This window comes from Dermatophagoides farinae, chromosome 10, assembly GCF_024713945.1.
Source record: "Dermatophagoides farinae isolate YC_2012a chromosome 10, ASM2471394v1, whole genome shotgun sequence".
Taxonomy (NCBI): domain Eukaryota; kingdom Metazoa; phylum Arthropoda; class Arachnida; order Sarcoptiformes; family Pyroglyphidae; genus Dermatophagoides; species Dermatophagoides farinae.
Genome location: NC_134686.1, coordinates 1,909,934 through 1,925,779, shown reverse-complemented (window position 1 = coordinate 1,925,779; position 15,846 = coordinate 1,909,934). Strand labels below are relative to the sequence as shown.

The 15,846-nt window shown below is 28.2% G+C and overlaps 2 protein-coding genes across 4 annotated transcripts; both read left to right on the top strand.

Moving 5' to 3' along the window:
* Positions 1-9,264: 9,264 nt before the first annotated feature.
* LOC142597854 (guanine nucleotide-binding protein subunit gamma-1-like) lies at positions 9,265-10,016 on the top strand. Its single transcript, XM_075734707.1, has 2 exons — positions 9,265-9,594; positions 9,662-10,016. Exons 1-2 carry the CDS (start codon positions 9,496-9,498, stop codon positions 9,761-9,763), a joined length of 201 nt encoding a protein of 66 aa, XP_075590822.1. The 5' UTR covers positions 9,265-9,495; the 3' UTR covers positions 9,764-10,016.
* A 396-nt stretch (positions 10,017-10,412) lies between these two features.
* Positions 10,413-15,793, top strand: Tnpo (transportin 1). 3 transcript variants are annotated; one of them, XM_075734702.1, is made up of 12 exons: positions 10,413-10,969; positions 11,043-11,515; positions 11,572-11,694; positions 11,929-12,448; positions 12,524-12,693; positions 12,773-12,922; positions 12,985-13,146; positions 13,216-13,323; positions 13,405-13,551; positions 13,618-13,900; positions 13,964-14,229; positions 14,300-15,793. In XM_075734702.1, the coding sequence occupies exons 1-12, from the start codon at positions 10,795-10,797 to the stop codon at positions 14,405-14,407; spliced, it is 2,685 nt and encodes an 894-aa protein (XP_075590817.1). In that variant the 5' UTR covers positions 10,413-10,794; the 3' UTR covers positions 14,408-15,793. The 3 variants fall into 3 exon arrangements, with proteins under 3 accessions (XP_075590817.1, XP_046909194.1, XP_046909193.1); XM_047053238.2 differs by having other exon boundaries at positions 13,393-13,551; XM_047053237.2 differs by having other exon boundaries at positions 13,393-13,551; positions 13,618-14,229.
* The last annotated feature ends 53 nt before the right edge of the window (positions 15,794-15,846 follow it).

Here is a 15,846-nt window from a genome sequence, read left to right as displayed (position 1 = left end):
CATTGATGCTTAATTCATGTGTGTGTGTGTGTGTATAATCCATATGGATTATCATCATGGATAAATGGATAAATGGATGGGTAGAACAAAAAAAACATTGTTTTGGTCACATTTATCGTTTTTGTTTTTTTTATATTTCATATTGGCCTTTGGAAAACGCGTTTTTTTTAAATTCCACTATATGATTAAAAAAGAAGAAATACTGAAAGAAAAAAGCCAAACCATCAAATTATTTGGCCACAATGTGTATATATATACGAAGAAAAAAAAACTATAAATTAATGGATGATTTATTACATAGGACCACAGGAAAACAGGAATGACAAAAAACAAAATAAACGTCGGGTAGCAATTACACACACATACACACACACCATTGAGAATGTGAAACATCATAATCATAATAATGATAATCATAATGATGATGATTATTATATGAAAAAAAATAATGGCTGTATATATGGATGGTTTGTGAATATATTATTACCGAATAAAAAAAAAAAACATTCGTTAAATACAGAATTTTGACTTGTATATATACACCACTGTGTGATCTGTGGTAACTAATTTCTTCTTTTTTTATTATTATTATTCAATCATCATCATGATAGATAAAATGTCATGTGTCACACACACACACAATGGTACCACTATTACCACCCACACACACATACACACACTAATAAAATTCAATCAAATCCAAAATGGATTGATTTGAAAAAAAATCGAAGAGAAAGAAAAAAATTTTTCATCCATTTTGTTCCCACCACCCATCTTCAATTATTCAAATGGTTCATCACATTTGATTCAATCAATCAATCGATCCATCCATTCATTCATTCATTCATTCATTCATGTACCTAGCACGTTCTATTATTCAACGTGGAAAGAAAATATTCACAACATCAACAATATATGTATGCCATACTTTGTAATACAAAACTCATCTATTTTTGGGTTTGCTGGTGGCCAAAAAGAAAAACACAATGAGAAAGGGAGAGAAAAAAATCATATTAGCATATAAATTATTAATTATAATATGATATGATTCCAATGATGATGATGATGGAAACAAACATAATTATTTTTGCAGTAATGCAAGCAAAGTTTGATCATTATTAATGTCTGTTCTGTTTCACTACAGCACACACACACACACACACACACACACACACACACACACACACACACACACACACACACACACACACACACACACACACACACACACACACACACACACACACACACACACACACAAAAATTGCAATTTCTTTATCTTTGGATTCCACAACAACCAAACCAATATGTAGAGAAAAGAAAATCTTCTTATTTGAATCATAAATGATAATGTTGTTTTTTTTTGAAAATCTGATATTTTGATTTTGTCATCACTGCCAAAAAAAAAACTAAACAACAAATAAAATATTATTGTGTGTGTGTGTGTGTGTGTATGTGACCGAAATCATTTTCATATTATGTTTGAAAAATTGGAACAAATTGGAATCAAAAAAAAAAAAAAAAAAAATGATTCAAATCAACCAACAGTAACGTGAGATTGAACATTCAAATGATGAAATAACACACACACACACACATTTGGCACAATTTAAAATGGCACAACAACAACAAAAGGGTTTCTTCTTTTTAGATTATTTTCACAAACAGCAAACTGGGAGAAGGAAAAAAAATTATAAATTTGAATAATAAAATCGGATTATCATCGACAACAAACAAACAGAAAAAAGTACACATTTCCCATCATTATTGACGAATGAAAAAATTCATTTCCAATTCAATCTATATTGGTGGTAATACGATCAAAAATAATAATAATTGGGCTATACATAAAAGATGGATCCAAAATTTTTTTAAAATTCATTTCATCATCATCATCATTTTGCCCGTTGTATTATTACTCCATTTTTTTAAAAAAATTTCAGGCAGATTTATATTGATAATAAAAAGTTTCTTTTTTGGCAATAGAAAGTGGAAAGAGTTCATTTTCATTTTTTTTTAAAATTCAAGTTCTTATCGTATTTCATTTGTGAACACGAAAAAAATAGAGACTAAAAACACTGAATAGATATCGTTATCATGGCGACCAGCAGCAGCAGCAACAATCATGCTTTAAAATTATATTTAAAAATGAACAAATTAATTTATCAGAATGCCAGAATTGTCAGAATATATATATTCTCCACTGTAGTAAATTCTTTATATGGATCACTTACTATAAACAAAACAGAAAAAAATGAATGATCCAATGAACACATCTCACTATATATAATAAATAAATGAATGAATGAATGGATGCAAACACAACAGTGTTGTTAACCCTTTACTAATTTTTCAAAGTGGAAAAAAACAATGACCAAAAAAAAAAAGAAAAATGTTCATAAAATATGTGTGCATATGTGTGACAATAATAATAAAATCGCACTAGATTCTAATTAAACGCTTCAATTGATTTTTTTTGTTTTTTTTTTGAAAAAAAAAATTAAAAATTTCAATCAGATAAAAAAAACGGTGAAATAATTTCCAAACAATCCCAAAGGTATTACATAACGGTACAATGTGAATACAATGCGGTGGTAAAAACAATATAAACGTTGATAATTGAAAAGCTTTAGCTAGTTGTTGTTGTTGTCGTTGTTGTTGGCTGGATACGAAATGAATTTTTTCATTTTCACATACACACACAGAATGGAATCATCAAAATTAACATTATATTGATGATGATAAGAATAATCTGTGCTCGTGCGCCACATTTCAATTTACTTTCTATGGTTTTTTTTAATTTTAATTAAATTAAGTGTTGTTATTATGGATCGAGTGTATATATTCATAATTTGATAGTTTTGCATCCATTAGATAAATAATGGTCATTCATTCGATTGCATCCTATCCTATTATTATTATTATTTACAATAATAAAACTAGTACCAAATCGTGCAAAATTCATACAATAAATACATGATGAACATGGTTGCTAACATTATCTAAATTGAACAATTTTTATCTTCTCCATTCAGTATCACCATTTTTTCCATTGAATGATATTTGTCATTCTTGAAGGCGTGTCTTTTTTTTCTCGAAAAAAAATACACATCATGATCATAGGATACGAATGAATGAATGAATAAAAATCAAATGTCATGAATATTATTGACCATCATCAGCATCATCATTATTATTATAATCAGATCGTTGGAAAATCAAGAATTCGAACAAAACAAAATTCCAATCATCACACACACACACACATACAGGCACACAGTAATTTGAATAATTTCCCGAATTGTCGATATTATGTGATTAATGATAAAAAAATTCAAATGATTGAGGGTGGGGAAATAAACAAACACACAAAACAAAAAAAAAATTTGGGAAAATACCAAAATGTGTACATTTTAAATTGATTTATATTTTACTATTATACAACAAAATGATGATGCATCATCATCCAATACAATGAGTAATGACAAATTTTGATGCAATAAACATACACACACACACAAACACAAAAAAACAGAGAAATAGATGTGCAATCAACAATATCTTATCATCATCATCATCATTATCATTCGTCAATAGAAATACTCACATTTACGATCAACATTGGCTTTACTTTTTTTTTATTCCATTATCATTAATGGATCAGAATATCAGCTTTGAATGTTCATCATCATCATAAAATAAATAAAATGTAACCATATCGTCATTTTATTTGCTGCACATATATAAAATGTAAAGAAAAAACAGGACAACACAGAAACCCTTTGGATACAAATGGAAAAATTGTATATGTAATGTATCGTATTGTATAGAAACGTATACGTTAAAAACGCTATTTATACTGATGCAGCTATTGGTCTACGGAAAGACTTAATTTACCTTTGTAATGGTATATATGAATGGCTCTCTTGTCCTGAATAGAAAAGCACGTGGACGACGTGGTCAATATTTTTCAAGCAATGTTACGTGCAAATTTCGATATCACGAAGATAATGTCGTTGCAATCATTTTTGAGCAAGTTATTACACAACGTACAACATTCGTATTCTTCAAATTTTCAAAATAATGAACATTATTCGTATAATTGACACGCCCTTGGTCTTAAATCAATAAGAAGAGCCAGTGAAAAACGTAAACAACCAAGAAATATAAATGGTGTTGAATTTTTGCAAAGAAGATATAACTATCAAAATCGAGGAAGATAAAAATAATCCTTTTTATTTTTTCTTTATTTTATATTGTTCAATCTTTCCTTTTTTCCTTCCTGGCTACATGATATATTAATTTTATTTATTGTATTTGATTTTGTATTATGATCTTAATGATTGGCCATTGCCGATCAATTTTAAATTGGTTTATAAAATGAAATTCATTTAAAAAAAAAATTTGGAAATAAATAAGATAAACAAACAATATTGTTTTTTTTTCTATCAAATTTTCATAAAACCAATCAATGGTGATGATTTGGATTCATCACAATATTCAATATATGAATAACAATTTAGATATACCTGAAAGAAAAGAAAAATTAAATTAACAAAAAAAAAAGATCTTTTTTGTCACAATTTCCATCCAATCATTTCAAGAACATTTTTTTGCAGAGACATCGTACAAAAAAACTATAGTAGTAACAGTTAAGGATGTATTATTATTGATGATGGCTTTACAAACACATAGCAACAACAACAACAACAACAACATTATCGTATATCGTAAATATTAATGGTAAATTGAATTTTTTCTTTTTTTTTGAAAATAAATTTCATTATTATTCACACCAACTATGTAAAGCAATGAGAATGAGAATGAGAATGGGAAAGAGAATCGCTTTTTATTTTTCCATTTGGATTCTCATCTTTTTTTTTTTGCTTTGCATCGTTGATTTTTTTTTTAAATGCATTTCATTTCATTTTATTCTTATTTTGTTTCGTTTGTTGTTTTTATTTTGGTCCATGCATATATAGTATATTATAATTGTGTCCCTCTTTCTCCAGTTCTTTGTGGCTCTCTATGTTGATTTTCATCATCATTCCAAATGGGTAAAATTCACCCTTCACAATAACAACGAAAAAAAAAAGATTTATTAACCCAAAATCGAAACTATAAATTTTTATATATATCTAAAGACAAAATACAAGAACAAGTGAAGAAATAATTTTATTGAATGTTGAAAATAAAATAAAAAAAAAATCCAAACTCAATGGTTGATGGTATTAGTGGTGTGTGTGTGTGTGTATATAGGAAGATTTTCATTTCATTACACTCTTTTCTAGAGGGGCTAGGTTCCAAGACACTAATAAACGATGTGAAAGAGAGAGAGAGAGAAATATCAATACACACACACGGACACGGACAGTAAAAAAAAAGAATCTCACATCATCAACAGCAGCAGTAAAACAACAAATCTAAATCCAATTCGATATCGATATTCTAAATTTGATTTATTCATTCATTCATTCATTCATTCTGGTTGTGTTCAATAAACAAACGAAAAAAAGTAGATGGATGTATATGCCATGGTATAGAAAAAAAACCTTTTCGGACAAGAGTAATTGAAGATTGAATTTATGAACAGGAAAAAAAAACACCAGAGTGACATGTTCAATGAATGTGTGTGTGTATCAATTTCACTGTCCACATACACATGAAGTGAATAAATACAAAATTGAACAAACAAATCTCAAAATGAGAATACATCTGGGAAACAACAACAACAACAACAAAACAGACAACAAATAAAATGAGATCTGACACATTCCACATTCATATTATAGTAGAAAATAAAGAGAGAGAGAGAGTGAGAGATGCATATAACCATCATCATCATCATCATCATCATCAGTAAATAGAAATTGAAAATTCTTTGATTTGAATGAATAAATTGTATGTATATATACAGTGGACATAGACTATATAATATCTATACATCGATGGTCCGAAATTTTTTTTTTAAGTGTCAAACACACACACACATAGTAGTATAGTGACAAGTTTGGATATATAATATACAGGACATTGAACCAGAAAAACAACGAAAAAAAAAAACAAAATCTTTTAGTTTATCGTCATAAAATTATATAAGTTTTGATTTTGTTTAGTAATGACAGGATTGGATTGTCACACACACACACACATTACTGTTTTTTTTACTACTTTTCGTTTGAAGATTTGATGATTGAAACTTTTGTTTTTTATTATTATTGGAATGTTTATAAGTGGTGTGTGTGTGTGTGTGTCTATGCATTAATTGACTCGATGATTGGTTGTTGTGTGTGTATGTATGTAATAGGAATTTGTTTTATTTCTTCTCTTCTCTCTCTTGCATTCTTTTTTTTCAATATCAAACATTTGTATATTAAATAACGTTTGTTCATTTCATTGATTAAAATGAATTAAAAATTCAACATCATATATACAACCAACATTTATTTTGGCCGTATCATCAATTTTATCATTATGAAAACTTTAAAAAAGTTTTTAAAATTATGTTTACATCATAAACATGATGATGATGGTGGTGGTGGTGGTGATGGTGATGCATGTTTCTACGAAATGAAAAAAAAAGAAACGGAAATGAAACGACAGAATTCATTCTAAAGAATTTTGTTAAAGAAAAAAAACGAGAATATTTTTCAAGTTTGAAATAAGAATGAAAATAGACAACAACAACAACAACAACAAAAAACAATGTATGGATGTCATCATTGTCATCATCATCGTTATTTTTAATTCATTTTGACACATGCACAGAATAGACAAAAAAAAGTCAGCAAAAAAGCAGTAAGATCTGCTGTTGTCAATGTGACATGTTTATTCTCTAGTTGCCTGTTTTTTTTTCTTTAAAATTTTGTTTCTGCATTTATAACATCATCATCATCAACAACATTGAGAAGAATCATTATTACACTAGAATGAGATTGTTTTTTTTTCTTTTTGGACCACCAGATAAGTTTTTTTTTCATTTCTTCTTCATTCGTATGTCAAATAATTATTATTTCAAAGACCATGATGATCATAATATAATAATTAAGGCTGATGAACACATTGATATATATAAAGGAAATAACACTCTAAAAAGATGATTAAGATGATGATCACTAAAGCTCTGAGCATCTAATTAGCTAGTGGAAGCTACGATCAAAGTACCCCCTCCTCTCACCCCTTAACAAACACACACACACACACACACACAGCCGAATCATTCAATCAATAATCAATGGATGGACAATAAACATTATATAATGTTTCGTGAGTGAAACATTCAAAAAAAGTAATATATATTGAGAGGCAGGCAAAAAAAAAAATTACTTAATTGAATGCTTCATTCATTTGCAGTATTATTATTTCAACCCAAATGTGCTCATTATCATCATTATGATGATGATGGATAATTTTATAATAATCGAATAAATCAAAAAAAAAAAAAAAAAAAAAAACGACCTGTAGATCTTCGTACGATGATGATGATCATTGAATTCATTTTTATTTGACGATGAAATCGATGATGATCACAAAAATTCAAGGAGATATCAATTTCGAATCGAAAAATTGATCTTTTGTTGATGTTATTTTTCGTCCATCGTGTCTTTATTCACATCGGAATCTGTGATTTCAATTTTTTTTTCTTCACTAATGATATTTTTTACATGAGAATTTTTGTCCATTCGAAAAATTCTTGAGCGATCACATTACATTTATATAAAAAAACAAACACAAAGTTGTCATTATGGATTGCAATCAAAGATTTTGTTTTTGCTTTTCTTGTTCTTGATGCAATGTCATATCATATCATGTATCATCATCGGTATGTCTGTTTTTTGAAATTTCACTTTTTTGATGAATTCATAAGATTCACTGTGACCTTGGTCATCTTGACCAGATTTGATTTTTATGTAAATTATGTTCATTGATTTTTGACACAAATCTCGTTGTTTTGATCACATGACACAAACAGGATACAGTTATCAGTTTGATTTATATTTTTACATTCACCATATAACCAGATTTCGATAATGACATTTTTCTACTTCGTCGTCGTCGTTTTTTTTAATCATTGACCCATTTTTTTTGTATTAGAATTCATGATCAATTGTGATAAACCGTTGTGTGATTCATATGTATTTTTTTTCTTGCTCCAGCCATGATCATTACCATTTGAATCATTTCGATATTGAACTATGGAAAATAAAACATTTCATTATTATTAGAAAAAACCAGTCTGATCAATCAATCAATCATTCATTCATTCGTTCAATCAATCAATCAATCAAATCAGACCATATGAAATACCTGAAAAGACAAAAGAATGACTAGTTCAGATCGTGATGAAAAGACCATTGTGTCGTTTTTTTTTCTTGTAAATGATTTCATGTTGATGATGATCATTACGTGAATATACAATCATTATATTTTATTTGGTTGTTTGAAAAAAAGACAAAAGACAATCTTACAAAATACATTTGGTTCACATATCGGAAAACATCTTCGGGTATAGAAATCAGATTAACACTTCGGATCATTTATCCATGACCAACAGTAAATTCGGGTTATATATCATTATTATTATTGTTGTCGTTGTTGTCGTTGTTGTTACCGAATAAACAATTCATTCATCCGGTAAGTATTGCATGATATAGATATAGAACGGTACCAGTCGGTGGCAACATTTTTACATTTGATTATATTTGATCTTGAAGAAAAATGTTTACAGATTATCAATGATATGAAATGAAATTTGTTAAAAAAAAATTTAGGACAAAACAAAAAAAAATTTCCAAAAATCTAGTTCCTTTGTTTCAAAATAAAACGCGATTAATGTAACCACCAATTGTGTTCGAAAAAAAAACGGCGATACAATCGATACTGATATGTATGTAATTTGCTATAGCGGATTTTTGTTTTTGGGTATTCAATCACTCATTCATTCAAAGTTCAAGTAAATTATTCAATCGTTTTTTTTGTTGAAAATTTGCAACTTTTTTTTTGTCTGATTAAAATTTTGGATCAAAACTTGATCCAAATTCTAGGTATTTATTTTTTTTTTTTAATAAAATCGATTATTTTTCTATTCAATTATCGAATTTTATTATTATTATTATTAGCAACTAGTGGTCATAGATAGTGGTAGTGGTAGCAGAAATAAAACGGCAAACAAAAACGATAATCATCATCATCCATCGTACTCCTCCTCAACCACCACCACCATCATCATCATTCATTCATTTAATTTTCTATTTTTACTCACTCAATGTTTATTTGTTTTTGTTTTGGATCATAATTTTTTATAATTATACCAAGAAAAAAAATACAATAAACAAAGTTTGTGTGTTTGGAAAACTAAAAAAAAAAAAAAAAAACATTCAGGTCATCATCATTATCAGGATTATTATATTATCATTGTCATTTGTTGTTTAAATCCATAGCAATTTTTGTTCTTTTTCAAAAAATTATCATTGAACAACAACAACAACAACAACAATGTCTTCGTTAACTCAACAACGTCGTGTTGTCGAACAATTAAGACGTGAATCGCATATCAAACGTATTATGGTTTCCGTTGCTGTTGAAGATTTAAAGGTAAAATTCTTAGTCTTGTTGTTGTTCAAATTTTTTTTTTAAACATTTCTCGCCCGAAAAAAAATAGAAATACGTCCTTGAACATGCAACTGAAGATTGTCTTCTGGTTGGATTTCATTCACAAAAAGCTAATCCATTCCGTGAAAAAAGTTCCTGTGTACTACTGTAATCACATTTTGGCTTCCTGTGAATGTGTAATGATTATTTTGTTCCATTAGAGATGAATCAAATTATTATTCCATATACATTAATAATCCATTTGGGTCCAAACTCAAAATGTATTTGTATAAAAATTTCCGTCAACAATAACAACAACAACAAAAACAACAATGCCATCAATTAAATCAATCCGTCCTTTATGTCCTTATTATCCTATCGATTAATAAATTGATCAATAAATAAATTCCAATTAAATGATTGAATTTTGTTGATTTTTTTTTTAATTAATGAGCAAAGCAAAAAAAAAAAAAAAATTTTTTTTTAACATCTCAACAATAGTAGTGTTAACCATTTTGGGTGGAAATAGTGGATATATAGCCGGATTCGCTTTCCAACAACAACACTGCTTGCTATTATATTTTTTTTATACACGTACCACCACTACCACTACCACTAGCACATGTATGTATAAAAGCTAACAGCACCCTCATGTTGAAAAAAGGGGGATAAAAATTTATATTTTATACAGAAAAACTTTGGTTACCACAAAAGTTTTCATATATGAAAATCAACAGATTAGAAAAACGAACATTCACTGTATATACAGTGTGTGTGTTTTTTGCCCCCCAATGAGGGTGCTGGTTACACATAAATGGCATGAGTTTAGTTTTGTCTGTGTGTGTGTGTTGGTGTTCGTTATATTCTTAAATATCCATTTTTGAGCATCAATTTTTTTTTGCAATTAATTTTTTTTATTGTCCATCATCAACAGTTTTTTTTGTTGTTGTTGTTGTTGTTGGTAGTGTGTTCCAAGAAACAAACAAACAAAAAAATTCTCGTTTGAATCATTCTTTTGGAAACAAATCGAAAAAAAATCAACGCTGAACTTGAATATTTTATTCCATGAATCCAAATCATTACATGTGTGGCTAAATCATCATCATTCGTGGTTTTTATTATTTTCTGGTTTCTTGAAACACGGCTGTTTTCAGTTTTTTTTTTTTGTTTACCAAAAGAAAAAATTTTTTTTGATCAATAATTATGGATTGGCAACCTGAACAACAAGGTCTTGATCAAATTCTACAGCTATTACGGCAATCACAATCACCGGATATTCAAACACAGAATCATGTACAACAACGTTTGGAAGAATTGAATAATTTTCCAAATTTTAGTAATTATCTTGTTTTTGTTCTATCCAAAATGACTAATGAAGGTAAAATTTTTGTGAAAAATTCATTAATTTTTATTGATTGATTTGATTTTTTATTTTATATGATGATAACCAGATGAACCAACACGTTCATTAAGTGGTCTAATATTAAAAAATAATATTAAAGCAAGATATCGCCAATTACCACGTGAAGTTATTAATTATGTTAAATTTGAAGCATTAACCTGTATGGGTGATCCATCATCATTGATACGTGCTACAGTTGGCATTCTAATATCAACATTAATGCAAGAAGGTGAACTACAACAATGGCCAGAATTATTCGATATTCTATTGAATAAATTGGATTCAGAAAATTATTACGAATGTGAAGGTGCTTTTAGCATACTACATAAAATTATTGAAGATAATGCTGAAGCATTGGATAATGAAAATTTTTGCCGACAATTGAATCTATTGATACCGAAATTTTTTCAATTTTTTACTAATCCAAATTCAAAAATTCGTTCTTATGCATTGGCATGTGTGAATAATTTCATTCTAAATCGAACACAAATAATGATGCCCTATGTTGATATATTTATCGAGGTAATGATAACAATTCTTGGATTTTTTTTTCAAATCATCATAAATTGTATTTTCAGGGTTTATTCAAACTTGCTGCCGATAATGATCGTCAAGTACGACAAAATGTTTGTAAATCATTCGTTACATTAGTGGAAATCCGTATGGATCGTTTGATACCACAAATCCATAATATAATCGAGGTAATTTATCATTTTTTAAAACAATATTTCAAACATGTACATACATCTTTCTAATCGCGCCATAAGTGATTATTTCAATTTACTTATTGGTCAGACAATGAAAGTAAATTATGAATATGAATGATTTATTTGGAAAATCTTTTTTTTTCCTGAATCAAATTCGAACAGCCAATGTTCGTTTAACTATATATCATTGAATAAATCTGACAAATTTTTTTCGTTTCTTTTTCACAGTTTATGTTAATGAGCACACAAGATCAAGATATAAATGTTGCATTAGATGCTTGTGAATTTTGGCTTACATTAGCTGAACAACCAATTTGTAAAGAAGTACTTGCACCACATCTTCCACGATTATTACCAACATTGATGCAAAAGATGAAATATTCAGATTTGGATATTATTCTTTTAAAAGGTGATGTTGAAGAAGATGAAATGATACCGGATAAAGAAGAAGATATTAGGCCACGTTTCTATAGTGGTCGTACACATGCACAACCAAGAATGGATGATAGTGAAAATCATCGCCATGATGATGATGATTCTGATGACGATGATGATGATTTTGATTTACATAAAGGAAATAGTGATTGGAATCTACGAAAATGTTCGGCAGCTGCATTAGATTTTTTAGCTAATGTTTTTCATGATGATCTATTACCGGTTGTTTTACCAATTTTACGTGAAACATTATTCCATCAGGATTGGGTGACGAAAGAAGCAGCTGTTCTAGCATTAGGGGCAATCGCAGAAGGTAATAATCCAGAATCTAATTTAATTCGTAATTTTTTTTTGTTATTCACTATTTTTTTTCTCAATTTATTATTAGGATGTATGTTTGGCATTGTACAACATCTAAATGACCTCATACCATATCTAGTATCGTGTTTATCGGATAAAAAAGCTTTGGTCAGATCAATCACATGTTGGACATTAAGTCGATACTCACATTGGGTTGTACAGAATCCCGAAAACTATCTAAAACCATTAATAATGGAGGTTTGTCTTTCTTTTTCGTTTTTAAATTACATTTTTTACATTCCGGCCACTTTATAATAATGTAAATTTCATAATTTAGCTTTTGAAACGAATCTTAGATCCAAACAAACGTGTACAAGAAGCAGCATGTAGTGCTTTTGCAACATTGGAAGAAGAAGCCGGTACGGATCTAATTCCTTATTTAGAATTCATTCTAAAAACCCTAGTCAGCGCATTCGGAAAATATCAGGTAAAAAATAACTTTGTTTTTTTTGCATAATTTTCATACAATAATCTAATGGTGTTGTGTAGCACAAAAATCTTTTAATTTTATATGACGCTATTGGTACGCTTGCCGATTCTGTTGGCCATCATTTGAATAAACCAGAATATATTGAATTGTTAATGCCACCATTGATTCATAAATGGAATTCATTGAGAGATGATGATAAAGATCTATTTCCTTTGTTAGAAGTTAGTATTTTTATCAATCATTTTTTTTTGATTTATATTTACAAAAATTCATTTCGAAACTTGTTTCAGTGTTTTTCTAGCGTTGCAACTGCCTTACAAACAGGATTCTTACCATATTGTGAACCAGTGTTTCATCGTTGCCTTTCTTTGGTTGAGCAAACGTTAAAATTTAATGCGGTAATTAAATGCTTAATTTATTTTCATTCAATTCAAAAATCTACAATTAAAATTTGTTTTTATTAACAGATATTTCAAGAGAATCAAGAACAATATGATCCACCAAATAAAGATTTTTTAATTGTTGCACTTGATTTGCTTAGCGGTCTTGCCGAAGGATTAGGTGAACACATGATTCCATTGATTGAACAAACCAATACCATGAGATTATTGTATGAATGTATCAAAGTAAGTGATTGTATGACAAACATTCATTTAGATAAAAATCGATAACCGAATCTAAATTCATTTCAGGATCCAACACCAGAAGTACGACAAAGTTCATTCGCTTTACTCGGAGAATTGACCAGAGCATGTTTTGTGTTTGTTGAACCATGTGTTCGTGATTTTATGCCTATATTGGCACAAAATTTAAATCCTGAAAACATTTCTGTTTGTAATAATGCAACATGGGCTATCGGTGAAATATCAATTAAATATAAACAATCAATGCAAGAATATGTACCGATATTATTGCCCCAATTGATCATTAATTTGAATCAAACAGATTCACCGAAAACATTGCTGGAAAATACTGGTAATTTATCTTTTGTTTTAGTATTTAATTCGAAATTTAATTTCCATCAATTTTGTTTTCCAGCTATCACTATTGGAAGATTGGGATTTGTAAGTACACAATTTCATACCCAACAACAAATCTCTCCATTTCTACAGCAATTTATTCGTGCATGGTGTTTATCAATGCGTAACATTTGTGATAATGAGGCAAAAGATTCAGCATTCCGTGGTATTTGTTCAATGATTAGCGAAAATCCAAATGGTGTGCTACAGGATTTTATTTATTTTTGTGATGCTGTTGCATCTTGGAATAATCCGGAACCAGATTTGAAGAACATGTTTTTAGAGGTATTTTTTTCTAAAATAAAATGATAAAAGAAAATTGAATCTAAATTGTGATTGTTTTTATTTCGAATAGATTTTGCATGGTTTCAAAAATCAAGTTGGCGAAGAAAATTGGCGACAATTTTCTGAAAATTTTCCACCCAATCTAAAAGAAAGACTTGCCACTCAATATGGTGTATGATGAAAATTTCTAACCATCAATAATTCAAGAGAAAATAGAAAAAAAAATCAAATATGTGAAGGTGGTCTTTATATATCCGATAATAATAATTAGTTATATTGAAATGCTGCTGTTTTAGTGTGTGTGTGTGTGTGTGTGTGAAGAATTTTTTTTAATTACACAACACTGGTCACAATTTTTTTTTTTTGGTTCGCTTTGATTCTGATCATCATCAATCATTCAATCATTATCAAGATTTTTTTCTTCTTCTCGTCTACCCATGTCTATTTATTCATTGATTCAACAACAACAACAACAACAAAATATGTTTCTGCTTATTTATAAATATTATTATAATTATAATCTTTTGGCATGCCAAAAGAAGATCGCGGGTATCATATCTATTTGTTATTATTATTTTTATTATCATCATCATCATTAATTTACCTAGTCTTTAATCATTTTTTTTTGTTTCATCACTTGTTTAGGATCAATCAAAATTATTATTATCATCATTCATAATAGATTACATAATAGAAAATGTAATGATTCTAATTTCTTTAAATTTGCTCATATTTCATCTATTATTATGGAACAGAGAATAATGTGCTATTTTTTTTCGTTTTACTTATATTTATTTAATCAAAATTAATTTTTTTTTTGTATTTAAATTGCTAGAAAATAATTAGATATAATTTATCGTGTGTGTGTGTGTGTCTCTCGTTTTTGTCAATCATTGTAGGAGGGGGGTGTAGAGATTTAGTTTTTTTTTTACTCTATGGTTTCACCATTCATTTTCTATTCACTTGCAGAATAATTTTTGTTTTCGTTTTTTTTTGTCGTAAATATATTCCAAATTTAATTACGTAATCAATTCAATTAATTATAATGATAATGATGATGATAATTGTGGGTGCCTTTTTTTTCACAAACGGTAATTGTAACAACAACAACAAAAACTTGACCAAAAACAGCAAAAAAAAATCAAATCAAATTATGAAATTGTTTCCAGTTGTTTATTGTTTTCATTTTTGTTATTAAAAATCAATCAAAATTAACAATTCCAACAACAACAACAACAACAACAAATTTTGTGATTTTCTACTTTCAATTGATGTTTTTTTTCCATGCACACACACATACACACACACTGTGGATTAATTAGCTGATAATTGATGATAATTTTTAATTAATTAATTAATAATGATAATGATGATGATGATGATGATTAATGTTATAATATTGTAATGTTAATGTGGATGTTTTTTTTTCATTACTACTTGATATAATTGTTTTTTCTTTTTCATTTTCTTTTTCAATTTCTTTTTTTTTTTTTGGCCAATTTGAATTTTCAAATTTGTATTTGTATAATAATAATTATATTGTTTAATCGATTTAATATTCAAATCAAATCAATCAATTTTTATTTTAAATATTATTTTGCTGTACATTATTCTGAT